At 29.3% G+C, this 12,500-nt stretch overlaps 2 protein-coding genes and 1 long non-coding RNA gene across 3 annotated transcripts; all 3 read left to right on the top strand.

Annotated features, from left to right (window-relative positions):
- LOC110786890 (uncharacterized) lies at positions 1-3,163 on the top strand. Its single transcript, XR_008918965.1, has 7 exons — positions 1-125; positions 213-245; positions 419-689; positions 1,781-1,858; positions 1,954-2,010; positions 2,634-2,690; positions 3,098-3,163. It is a non-coding gene; the product is annotated as an uncharacterized lncRNA (long non-coding RNA).
- Positions 3,164-3,167: 4 nt separating this feature from the next.
- On the top strand, positions 3,168-5,787 carry LOC130471283 (uncharacterized). Its single transcript, XM_056841324.1, has 6 exons — positions 3,168-3,930; positions 4,230-4,337; positions 4,941-5,000; positions 5,086-5,190; positions 5,466-5,662; positions 5,761-5,787. Exons 1-6 carry the CDS (start codon positions 3,168-3,170, stop codon positions 5,785-5,787), a joined length of 1,260 nt encoding a protein of 419 aa, XP_056697302.1.
- A 975-nt stretch (positions 5,788-6,762) lies between these two features.
- Positions 6,763-9,448, top strand: LOC130471282 (uncharacterized). The gene is made up of 5 exons (XM_056841323.1): positions 6,763-6,903; positions 6,994-7,167; positions 7,588-8,615; positions 9,024-9,182; positions 9,262-9,448. Exons 1-5 carry the CDS (start codon positions 6,763-6,765, stop codon positions 9,446-9,448), a joined length of 1,689 nt encoding a protein of 562 aa, XP_056697301.1.
- The last annotated feature ends 3,052 nt before the right edge of the window (positions 9,449-12,500 follow it).

Below are 12,500 nucleotides of genomic sequence, written 5' to 3'. Positions count from 1 at the left end.
CTGAATTTCCACAAAATATCAAGAGAAGAAATCTGTGACTTCTTTTTACTGAAAAAAAAGAGAAAAATGGATGTTCGTGACGAAATTGACATGAACAAGCTTCAAAATCCACCGAAAAGCAAAAAGTAAGTAATTACAATTGATTCTGATGTTTCGATTTTATTTTCGAACTAAAATGAAATCTAATTTTGCTTATTTTCGTTCTATTTCAGAAAAACGAAGATGCCGAAAGAAAAAAAGGAAACGTATGTAATTTAATTTCAGATTTCGAACATGCAACTGTTTTATTACTTAAATATTTGTTTAATTCAGTTATTTTCAGTATTTTTCTTTATAATGTTCAAATAATTTCATTATAATGGTCAATTTTTTTGTTTATGATGTTAGCAAACCCTAACTTCTGATTTTTTGGCTATAGGACTGGAAGATCTAGTGAAGAGCAAAAAATCGGGAATGCAAAGCAACCAAACATGAAGGAGTAAGTTATTTTAAGTTTTCGTAGATAAATTCATTTTAATTTACATATGTTCAATCAATTTTATGTTAATGTTCAATCGTTTTTAATTTAATGTTCATTTTCGTTGCGTGATGATTTAACCAAACCCTAACTATTGGTTTTTTGATCACAGAACTGGAAAATACGAAATTGAGAAGGAAATTGAAGCTGAAAAGCAAATAGACACATTCCAGTAAGTAATTTTTATGTTTTTGAATATCTATTTCTATTTAATTTGCGAATGTGCCGTTTTTGACATTTGATACAATACAAATACAAATTAATGATACATTGTTCATATTCATAGAGATTTAACAATAATCTTATTGATGATTAAAATTTGGATTGGGAATGTCAATTAATTTAAATATTATTATAATAATGTAAATGTGATGAACTTTTGTTGAGTTTTTCTAATCTTATGTTAGATGTTCAATTTATGTGTAAAATGTTCATATTGTTTAAGCTAGATATTCATTTTGGTCCACTGAGTTTTGTTCATTCCTCTGTAAAATAAATTAAGTCTTGAGAACTCATGATAACTATCTTATGCAAAATGTTCAATTGATTATAGCAGAATATTCAATATCTTTTTGGAAAATGATCATATATTCCAAACTGGATATCCTTTTTGGTCTACTGAGATTTTCTTTAGGAATACTGAATTATTTCGAATGTTATATATATAATTAAAATAATTTGAACATTTGTTCATTCATATGTCCAAAAACTAAATCCAGAAATCATGGTAACTGTCTGTCTCCAAAATGTTCAATATATTTTGATAAAATATTCATTTTCGTTTTATAAAATATTCAATATATTTTGATAGTTCATTTCTTTTTATAAAATGTTCAATTTTTTTCTGGAATATATTTTGTTACAGAGTTTTGTTTTGGAATATACTATGAATTATTTCTAGTATTATATTCATAATGGAAATGTTCTTTGTACTAATATTTAATTTTTCTACAGTAAAATTTTAAATCTACACTCATCTGCGAAAAATGTTCAATTTATTTTGCTAAAATATTCAATTCTTTTTAATAAAATGTTCGTTTACTCTGATATACTAAGTTTGGTTTAGAAATCTTCAATTATTTCAACTACTATATTCATAATTTCAATGTTTGAACTTTTGTTCATTTCTTCAGTCCTTTTTATTATTAAAACTCATGATAACTGTTTTTATGTTAAATGTTCATTTTGTTTTCATAAAATATTCATTTCTTCAAACTGAATTTTGCTCTGGACACTCATTAGTTATACATTTATAAAATCTAGAGAACAACCACAAAGGTTAATACTCAAATTTAAGCGAAGACCAACTAAATCCCAGCCAGAGGTTCAGAAAGTATTAAGGTATAAGATAATATCAATTTTTTATTAAATTTGAATGATTTTTAATATTATATAATATAATGTGTGCATTAACATCATATTAATAAAAAATACAGTGAAGGAGATGGGAAGGCATGTACAACTTCTGAGACAGAAGTTCAAAAACCATTGAGGTATAATATAATGTCCATTTTTTTACTACATTATGCATGTAATATAAATGTTCTTTTTCTTAAAGTTATTTGTTCAATTGTGTATGGCTTAATATTCATTCATAAATTGAAAGTTTATCTCATCTGCGTTTATGAATTATGTTCAAAAAATTTCCTCCTTGTGTTCAAAGTTTTTATGAATTATGATCAAAAATTTTACTTATTATGTTTAAAGCTTCTCCTATATGTTCAAAGCTTTTCTCCATTGTTCGTTCAAATTTTTTAACCTTTATGTTCAAAGTTTTTAGTCATATGTTCAAAGCCTTTCTTTCTGTTTATATCTCAGTCAAACTATTTGGTTATATGTTCAAAGCTTTTCTCCATTTTGTTCAAAGTTTTTAACCTTTATGTTCAACGTTTTTAGTCAAATGTTCAAATTTACCTATTATGTTTAAAACTTTTCTCCATTTTGTTCAAAGTTTATTACCTTTATGTTCAAAGTTTTTACCCTAATGTTCAAGTTTTTAGTCATGGGTTCAAATTTCACAGTATAATATAATGTCCATTTTTAGCTTTTTAAATAATTTTTTATTAATTTTATATAAAATGACTTGTACGTTTACACCTTACTATTCAAATTACAGTGAAGGAGATAAGAAATCTTCATCAAAATCACAGCCTGAAGTTCAAAAAACATCAAGGTAAAAATTAATATGAATTTTCAATTTAGTTGAATTGTTCATAATTTTTATATAAAATAGCATGTATATTAAAAATATATTATTCAAATAACAGTGAAGAAGATCAAGAAGAGTCTTCAAAATCTTTGGTACAAAGAAAGATTGCTACAAAAAATAGGTAGAATTTGGCATTTTTTTACAATTCATTTTCTTCTGCATATTTGTTCATAATGGTTTCATTGTTTGTTCATTCATTTGGAATTGTTTGTTCTTTATTTTTTATGGTTTATTCTTTATTATTGAACAACTCTTTCTTTCTTCTTTATTTGTAACTTTATATATAAATGATATTTTTCATACGTTTTCATATATATGATCACACATTTGTCGTTTTAATTTATTGAATTTTTTTGTTCTTTGTTTATCAGGGGCAACAACTTACTGAAACAACTTTTAGCAAAGAGCATAAAGCAGAACAACAAAAAAAAGGCTACACAAATGGTAGCTGCAGCTGCTGCTGCTGCAATGGCCAGCAAAGAAGCTGACAAAAGGATAGATACAGCTGCCGTTGCAACACAAATAGAAGCTGAGAAAATGGCACCTGCAGCTGATGCAGAAGACAAAAGAGTCGCTCAGGAAAAGGCGTCTGCAGCTGAGAAAGAAGCCAAAAGAGTGGCTGAGGAAAAGGCATCTGCAGCTGATGCAGAAGCGAAAAAACTGGATGAGGAGAAGGCATCTGCAGCTGATGCCCAAAGAGAAGCTGAGCTGAAAGAAGCTGAAAACAAGAGGATCGAGGCTAATAAGAAGAAGGAAGAAGAAGATAAAGCTGAAGCAATGAAGAAGGATTTAGAGGAAAGAAAGAAAGAATATGAAGAAAAAATGAGCCAGCTTATGGCTAAAAACAACAAAGAGTTGATAGAGGAAGCGGAAAGGAAAGAAGCTGAGAGAAAGAAAAGAGAAGATGAGAGAAAGAAAAAAGAAGACGATGATGCCACAAAAGCAATTGCCATGGTGGTTGAAAGTGTAAATACTTCAGAGAGTGAAGCTCAAACCATTGGTGGTAAAGGCACAAAAAGAGGAAAGAAGACAACAGCTACCAAGAAGAACACCATTCTAAGTATTACTATGGATGAAGAACTACAAAAGAAGTTGCACAACATATCAGATTCATACAATCCGAGAAGAAGTACAAGATCAATAGTGAAAGTGCAACAAAATGTTTGTGCTGAAGTAGTTAGCAAAGAAGAATTTGAAGGCAAAGGTAACTATTTACATTGTTCAATCTTATTTCAATAAATATTCAAAATATATTATTATGTAAGTTGTACTTAGTATTTGTTAATAATGTAGATGTTTCTGGAGTTACTTCCAAAGTAACAAATACTCCAAAGAAAAGGAAAGCGGCTGAGAAAGAAGCTGAGGATGAGCCTTTGGATGTTGAGATAATAAAAATAAAAAAACAAAAAGGTAAACATATTTACAAAAAAACATTATTAAAAAATAATCTAAGATAATTGATAAAATGTTAATATGTTAAATACATTGTAATTTTTTTTACAGGAGTTGAAAAAAAAGCACCTGTTAAGGGAAGAATTCTTCCTCTTAGGAGTGCATTGAAAAGAAATAAGAAAAATGATATTGAAGAAGTGAAAGAAGAACAGAAAACAGGTATTACATTTAACATTGTTCAAAGTTTTTTCAAGGAAAGTTCATTTGATTATCATAAAATGTTATTTTTGTTTGGATAAAAATTCTTTCTGTTTTTATCTCACAGTTATTCAAACTATTTGGTTATATGTTCAAAGTTTTTCTCCATCATGTTCAAAAGTTTTCTATATTAAGTTCAAAGTTTTCTCCATTATGTTCCAAGTTTATTATCTTATGTTCGAAGCTTTACTATTTCGTTCAAAGTTTTTGGGTAATATGTTCAAACATTTTTACTATTTTGTTCTGTTCACAGAACTTGCAAAAGTCAATGTTAAAGGGAAGAGGAAAATGAAAAAAAGAAAGGAAGAAGAAGAAGAGGTTCAAGAAGAAGAGGAGTTAGAGGGAAATGATGAAGAAGAGCAAGAAGAGGAGGAAGAACAAAATGAGGAAGAAGAGGAAGAAGAGGAAGAAGATGAGGAAGATGAGGAAGATGAAGAATGGGAAGAAGAAGAAGAAGAAAAAGAACAAAACAAGATGCCAAAAGGTATATTTAGTATACTAAAATATTAAACATTGTATTACATGTTTATCAAAACTTCTTAATTGTATGTTCTTCTCCAACAGAGAAAACAGTACCAGTGAAAGATAGGTTGGTTGAGTTTGAAAAACAAAGACAAAAAATAGGTAAAATTAAAATTTATTTGTTCTCCATAAAATTAAAAATTCTACAATTGTTATTAAAACTTACTTATATGTGTTCCTTTTCCAGCATCAAAAAGAACAGCAGCAAAAGCAAACCTACCTGCTGAAAGAAAAACAAAAAGGAAAATAACTGATGAAGAATATGAAGTGAAGGAAGAAAATATAGAAAAAGGTAAAATAAACTCTTCCTTTCAACAGTTCCATATGTAAGTATAATAATTGAGGTTATTTAAAATGTTCATTTTGTTTATATAAAATGATCAATTTTCTTAAAAAGAATGTTCAATATTAAAACAAGTAATGTTTAATATATTTAAATAGAATGTTCATAATTACAATACATAATGTTCAAAATTTTGAAATACAATATTCATTATTGAAATAATTAATGTTCTACAAAATTTTGAAATACAATATTCATCATTAATTTTTGGTTTTGTTAATCAGCTTTAATTGTGGAACGGGAGGTTTCCCCTTTGGCGATGATTACCAAAGAAGTTCCTGCAAAAAAGAAACCAAAGAAATCAATTGCTGTTTACAAGGAAAAAGTAGCAGAAGAAGAGGAAGAAAAAACTGGAGTTAGAGGAGGACATGGAAAATTCATCAGTTTCATTTCCATGATGAATAAACAGAAGAAGGAGGCCGTTCGGAATATCGGTCTAGGAGCATTGCTAGATTTCCAGCTACCTACTTCATCCCAACAATTTGTTACATGGCTATGTAACAACTTTGAGGAAAACAGCCAATATCTTTATCTGCCAAAGAATGAGAAAATCCTGATAGAATTTGAGGACGTGAAAAAGATATATGGCCTTCCTAGCGGTGAAGTAGACATAGTTGAGGCAAAGTCTGACAAGGCTAGTGAAGAGTTTTCTGCATTCATGGCAAGGTAAATGATCTTAAATCTATACTTATATTTTCAATATATTATAGACTTCAAAAATCTAACTGCATTATGCATGTACTACAAATGTTCTTTTTCTTAAAGTTATTTGTTCAATTGTGTATGGCTTAATATACATTCAGAATTTGAAAGTTTTACTACAATTATAATGAGAAAAAGTTTTTTCTGTGTTTCTCATAGAATTATTCATAGTTTTTCCTTCTTATGTTCAAAGTTTTTATCAATTATGTTCAAAAAATTTCCCTAATATGTTTAAAGCTTCTCCAATATGTTCAAACCTTTTCTCCATTATGTTCAAAGTTTTTTTCCTTTATGTTCAAAGTTTTTAGTCTTATGTTCAAAATGTTTTCCTTAATTAAATTTTGTTCATTAACAAAAACAGATGGAAGAAGACAGTAATACATGAAAAGTGGAATCCTAAATAAATTTTGTTCATATTTAATTAAATTTTGTTCATATTTAATTAAATTTTGTTTTTCTTAATTAAATTTTGTTCATATGTCTATGCTTGTTCTTTTTCTATAACCCTGATTCATATAATTGTTCATAATTGTTCATAGTTGTTGTTGAGTTTGTTCTTTCTTTTTATATTGGTTGTTCTTTCTGTTTGGGAATGTTTATCTTAATTAAATTTTGCTCATTTAAATAAACAGTTGGAAAAAGATCTTTGGGAATAAGGTCCCATCAGTTCAGAAAATTTTAAAGTACTACAGTCAAGAAGACCAAATTGAGGCTGGACCGGATGCAAATTTCATTACAAGCTTCTTGGTGGTCACTGTCAACACGTTGATCAAGAGCACGTTGACAAACCAAGCATACTTCAAATTTTTGTTCTCAATGATGAATCATGAGCAGATCCAAAACTTGAATTGGTGCAAGTATGTGTGGGAGGCACTGCTCTCAACAACTGCACAGTATAAGAAAAACCTGAAACAAAAGGACAAAGCAACATTTTTCACAGGACCATTGCCGTTATTGACGGTATAACTTCATTTACACCTTCTAAATTGATGATTTTAATGTACTTGATCAATCTTAGGGATTTTCTAACACTTATACTTTGTATGTCAGATTTTCTATTTTGACAGAGTTCAAAGAATGAACTTTTTTCCTCCAAGACGAATTCCACTTGTGTCCTGCTGGACAAAGGAAATAGGACACAAACGGAATAAATTGGAGGAAAGTGGCTTTGGATTGGGGAAGGTGTTACCCAAAATCAATATTGAAGAAAAACAAACTCGCAAGGTATTACTAAATACATCAAATTCTAATAGATTAAATTTAATTCTTCTGCCAAATATAAATATGGGTAATATTAATTTTATGTTCCTTCCTTTAATATGTTAAATAATATTTTTAGAACATATATAAATAAATGCTCATAACCCTTTGCTTAAATGTTCTTTATTTTTGCATATAATGTTCATACCCCTCTAAGACATATCATAACATAACATAATGAAGAATTAGTGCAATATATAAAGATAAAATGTTCAAACTTCTTTAGTTATTTATTCAAACTGTATCAATAAATGATATATTGTATATGTGCACAAGTGTCATTCAGTATATATAGTTGTTCATACTTTTACTTTTAAATGTTCAAACTGAAACACCTAAAAGTTTACTATTCCCTAATATATGTCAATGGGTTTTAAAACACAGGAGTTTATGGATGAGTTTGTCGGTATAATTCAAGCTGTTGGTGACAATTTGTCAAAGCTTTCTGATTCACTGAAGAAGGCGCAAGAATTCTTCCCAGGAAATGAGTTGGTATCTAAAGTGGAAGAGTTCTTGTCAAAAATGGCAAAAGAACCATCATTAAGCCAAGATGAGTGGTCTGATGACTTCATTAAGGCTCTGTTGGAAAAAGAAAAAGAGTTGTTGGATGCAATTGAGCTGGAGAAAAACAAAGCAAAAAAGGATAAGCAGAGATATGAGTATAATATCAAGAATGCATTCGACTTGGGACTTTCACCATCACCGATAATAGATGATGACAAGTTGAAACGTGAGAAAGCTGGTACATCCACCTCTACGCCAAGTTTGTCACTTGAAGAAATAGATGAATCTTTGGCTTCTGCTATGCCGAATCTAAAACAAAGAAGAGAGGAAGAGAAAAAAGAAAATGAAATTGCAAAAGCTAAGAAAATGATGCAAGCAGAATCAAAAGTGAGTGAACCAGCTTCAGAAAAACCAAAAACAACAGTGGAGGAGATTGTTGTACAAGAAGAGAAGATTGTGAGCTCGGATGAAGCTACAGTGGAGCCTGAGTTGCATGTATCAGAAATGATGCCTGTAACTAATGTAATTGAAGAGGAGCCTGCAACAGAAGTGAGAAATGAAGAGGATTCTGCACCACAAGTGATTGAGAAGAAGGTTACACCAGATGGGGTCGAGGAGCAGCCTGCAAAAAATAAGACAAATGAAAGTGCTGAACCACAAGTGCTTGAGAACACGGTTGCACAACAAATGGTTGAGGAGCCAGCAGAACCTCATACTCCTACACAGTCACAGGTGCAACAACCAGTGGAAGCTGAACTATCTGTTGGTGCAGAACAATCTTCTCTTCCTTCACCAAAAACTCCATTGAATGAAGTCTCAATATCAACATTAATTTCAAGCACAAAAACAGATTTGAAATTGGACGAAATTTTTGAAGACAAAGGAGAAAAAGAAGATGAAGGAGAAGGGTAAATTTTAACTGTATTAAAACTGAATTAGTATTTGTGAAACTTTGGTTATATTATGAAAACTATTTTAAAGACATAATAATGTTTTGGTTATTTAAAATGTCATAATAATATGTCATACTCTTCTAGTTTTTGTTCTATCTTTTTCAAACCTGTTAAATTTTTTTGGATCATTCTTTTTGAATGTTATGTTCTTTCTTTTTGTACCTTTTGTTCATTCTTTTTACTTTATATGTTCATACTCTTAATCTTATATGTTCATACTCTTAATCTTATGTGTTCATTTTATAATTATGTTGATTTTTTGTTAAATTTTTGGTACTCTTAATCTTATTTGTTCATATTATTAATCTTATATGTTCAATTTATAATTATGCTGATTTTTTGTTAAATTTTTTGTATATACAGAAATGAGAAAGGTGACAAAGGAAAAAGACCTCAAAGGATTCACAAACTACCGGCTGCCTTCTCTTCTCCATATTTGGTCAAGTATCGAGACTTGTTCAAAAATCTGGACACAATGCATCAAAGCCTAGCAGATTATGTCTTAAGTGGTCAGGACAACAGGTATTTTCTTTAATTTCACGTAAAAATAATTTAAAATTTAAATTCTTATACTTCCTCCTAATTTACTTCCTGTTTGTAGTGAGGTTCTTTATTTTGATGGATACAACTACATCAATAGAGAGGACATGAAAACACTGGTTGATGAAGCGGAAGTGGTTGACTGTGTGATTGATTCATGGTCAAAGTATCTAAATGCAAAGGGCCATAAAGATAAACTCTTCCTTTCAACAGTTCCATATGTAAGTATAATAATTGATGTTATTTAAAATGTTCATTTTGTTTATATAAAATGATCAATTTTCTTAAAAAGAATGTTCAATATTAAAACAAGTAATGTTTAATATATTTAAATAGAATGTTCATAATTACAATACATAATGTTCAAAATTTTGAAATACAATATTCATTATTGAAATAATTAATGTTCTACAAAATTAAGATAAAAATTACAAATGATTAAATTGAAATTTTCATTATCATTGTAACTAATTTTACATATATTTATAATTGAATGTTGATTATGTTTAAATGCAGCATATTATGTGCACAAACAAGGTGTGTCCAGCAGGATCCTCCTACGAAAAAAGGCTTGAGGATTTTAACAGAAGGGTTAACGAAGAACTGGTTAACTATAATTTCAAAAACATTCATCAATTTAAACAGGTAAACCTATATAACTACTAACCCATTCTTCAAACTTTAATGTTCATTTTAATGTATGTAATTTGTTCATTGTTTTTAAGTTAAATAATTACCTCTTTTTCAGATATTCATCCCTGTTCTTGCTGCAAAACACTTCTATCTCCTAGTCATCAACCATTACAATGCAACTGTGGATGTAATTGACAACAGGCCTCTACCAAGAAATGTAAAATTTGAGGATAAATATGAGGGACACCCAGAAGTTGTGGTAAGAAATAAATCATTCATAAAATGTATATTTGAAACATCGTAGATAATTATCTTACATTTATGAACATAAATTCCAGTTGGATGCTTTTGCAAAATATATGGGCACATTTGGTTATGAGGTAGAACCAATGCAAAAGTATGAAATGAATTTGGTCAAGATGAAATGGAGAAGCATGAAAGACTATACAAACTGCGGTGTGTATGTCATGAAGCACATGGAGACCTACACTGGTGATCCAGAACATGAATGGATATGTGACTTGAAGGCAAATGATGTAAGTTGAATTTTGTTCATTCTTCTTTTGTATTTTGTTCATTTATTTTTATTGTTTTGGTCTTTTCTGTTTTATTGTTCTGCCTGTTGAATTTCTTTTATATTCCTCAAATTTATAATTTAATATTTGGATTTTATAAAACATTTTTTATTTTTTTATTTTTATTTTTGATATACAGACAAATCAAATAAGGAAGCTTCGTGTCACTTTCTGTGGTCTCCTAATGCTTTCAAAGCAAAATGAAATGCATGAGTCAAACATAAATGAAGCATGGAGGAGTTAATGAAAAATTAAGCAGATAGTATTTCAAGGTTAACAAACAATAGATAGATTTTTAGTACAATGTAAAGACAATATTTTGGTATTTTGGTGGTTTGTTCAAAAACATATAACTTGGTGTTCATTTCCTTTATGTTTAATATTCAGTTTCCTTTGCTGTAGAAAATCCAATGCACAAACAAATACTCCAAATCAATAATGCATACAAAATAAATATTTTTTAACTGCTTGATTTATGAAAGTTACATATAATGATTAATATCGTTAAACAATGTTCATTGTAAAAATAGGTAATAATCAATATGATTCATACAACGTTCAATTATTAAATTACTGATATTTATTGTATTTCAATAAAATGTTCATTATTAAAATACTTAATGCTCAAAATTTTCATATAGAATATTCACTTTGAAATACGTATTGTTCAAAACCTTTAAAGAAAACACATTGACAAATACGTATTGTTCAAAATCAAGTGAACAAAAGTAGATAATGTTGAATATATTTGACTAAAATGTTCATAAACTTCAGAAGGATGCCTTAAAAAAAAAAAAATTCAAACATAAAATATTATGAAAAAAGGTGATGTTCAAAATGTTTGACCTCAATGTTCATTCTATTAAAACTAAATGATCAAACAGAAAAAGAGCACGTACTACTTGAACTCAATGTTCATTCTTTTAAAACTATATGTTCAAAATGTTTGAACTCAATGTTCATTCTATTAAAACTAAATGTTCAACTCAATAATCAACAGTTACTAAATCATTGACTTTTATTGGCTTCTTCAGCAGCCATTGATTCATCAAAAAGAGCTAAGAAAGCATCATACTTAAATTTCAAATAAGCTTGATCATTAGCAGATTGATGAGATCCTTTAGTACCCAACGGAGGTTTAGTAACCAATGAAACTTGAGGTCCTTGAACCTTAGATCCAACTTGAGTAATTTTTTCAGCCTGAATAGATCCGTGAACTGTAGGTACTACTTGAATAATTTCTGAAGCATGAATAGGTCCTTGAACTTTAGCTTCAGTACAAGATGGAGCTTTAGTAACAGATGAAACTTTAGTAAGCATCGGTGTTGGTGAAAGTCCCAAGTCAAATGCACTCTTGATATTATACTCAAATCTCTGCTGATCCTTTTTTGCTTTAGTGGCTGATGTTCCTTTAGTAGCCAATGGTGCTTTATTAACCGATGGTGCTTTAGTAGCCGATGGTGCTTTATTAACCAATGGTGCTTTAGTAGCCGATGTTGCTTTAGTAGCCGATGGTGCTTTAGTAGCCGATGGTGCTTTAGTAGCCAATGGTGCTTTAACTTTTGTACATGCATCGGTTTTAGTACTTCCATGAACATATGAATCATTTGATGTTTCATTTGTTGAATTGTTTTCCTAAAATTGACACAAAATGTAAAGACATTCAAAAACAGAAATTTAAATATTCACTTTAAAGAATTAAATATTAATATCTACCTTGTCCGATGATTCTACATTTTTATCAACAGCAGCACCTCTTCTAAAATATTTTGGAGGTGGCTTCGGAAAAGAAGCATCAACCTGAAATAATATAGTGATCATTTATCAAGTAAATGTTACTATATTTATAACTAAATGATCAAACTTCGCAAGAAAAAAACCCTGAAATAGTGATGGATCTAGTACAACTAGATCAGATGAGTCATTAAGAGAATTAGAAAAAATCACAGGAGCACCAACTTCATCCAACTCCTGCAAAAACCAAGCAAAAAAAAAAAAAACAAAAATGTTCAATTAGTTATAAGCAAATGATCAGTTTATAAAACATATATGTTCAATATTATTAAATATTTACCATGACTGCAGATTGAGC

Source organism: Spinacia oleracea, chromosome 4 (genome assembly GCF_020520425.1).
Source record: "Spinacia oleracea cultivar Varoflay chromosome 4, BTI_SOV_V1, whole genome shotgun sequence".
Lineage (NCBI taxonomy): Eukaryota > Viridiplantae > Streptophyta > Magnoliopsida > Caryophyllales > Amaranthaceae > Spinacia > Spinacia oleracea.
The sequence above is the reverse complement of the archived record's forward strand: the minus strand, read 5'-3'. Positions and strand labels throughout refer to the sequence as shown.

What these genes read in the sequence shown, in the direction of transcription:
- LOC130471283 (XM_056841324.1), top strand. Translation starts at nt 3,168, where the DNA reads ATGGTAGCTGCAGCTGCTGCTGCTGCAATGGCCAGCAAAGAAGCTGAC. An exon ending in AGAAGAATTTGAAGGCAAAG is followed by an intron (nt 3,931 to 4,229) that starts GTAACTATTTAC and finishes TTTTTTTTACAG; the next exon opens with GAGTTGAAAAAAAAGCACCT. An exon ending in GAAAGAAGAACAGAAAACAG is followed by an intron (nt 4,338 to 4,940) that starts GTATTACATTTA and finishes CTTCTCCAACAG; the next exon opens with AGAAAACAGTACCAGTGAAA.
- LOC130471282 (XM_056841323.1), top strand. Translation starts at nt 6,763, where the DNA reads ATGAATCATGAGCAGATCCAAAACTTGAATTGGTGCAAGTATGTGTGG. An exon ending in AAGAAAAACAAACTCGCAAG is followed by an intron (nt 7,168 to 7,587) that starts GTATTACTAAAT and finishes TTTAAAACACAG; the next exon opens with GAGTTTATGGATGAGTTTGT. An exon ending in AAAGAAGATGAAGGAGAAGG is followed by an intron (nt 8,616 to 9,023) that starts GTAAATTTTAAC and finishes TTGTATATACAG; the next exon opens with AAATGAGAAAGGTGACAAAG.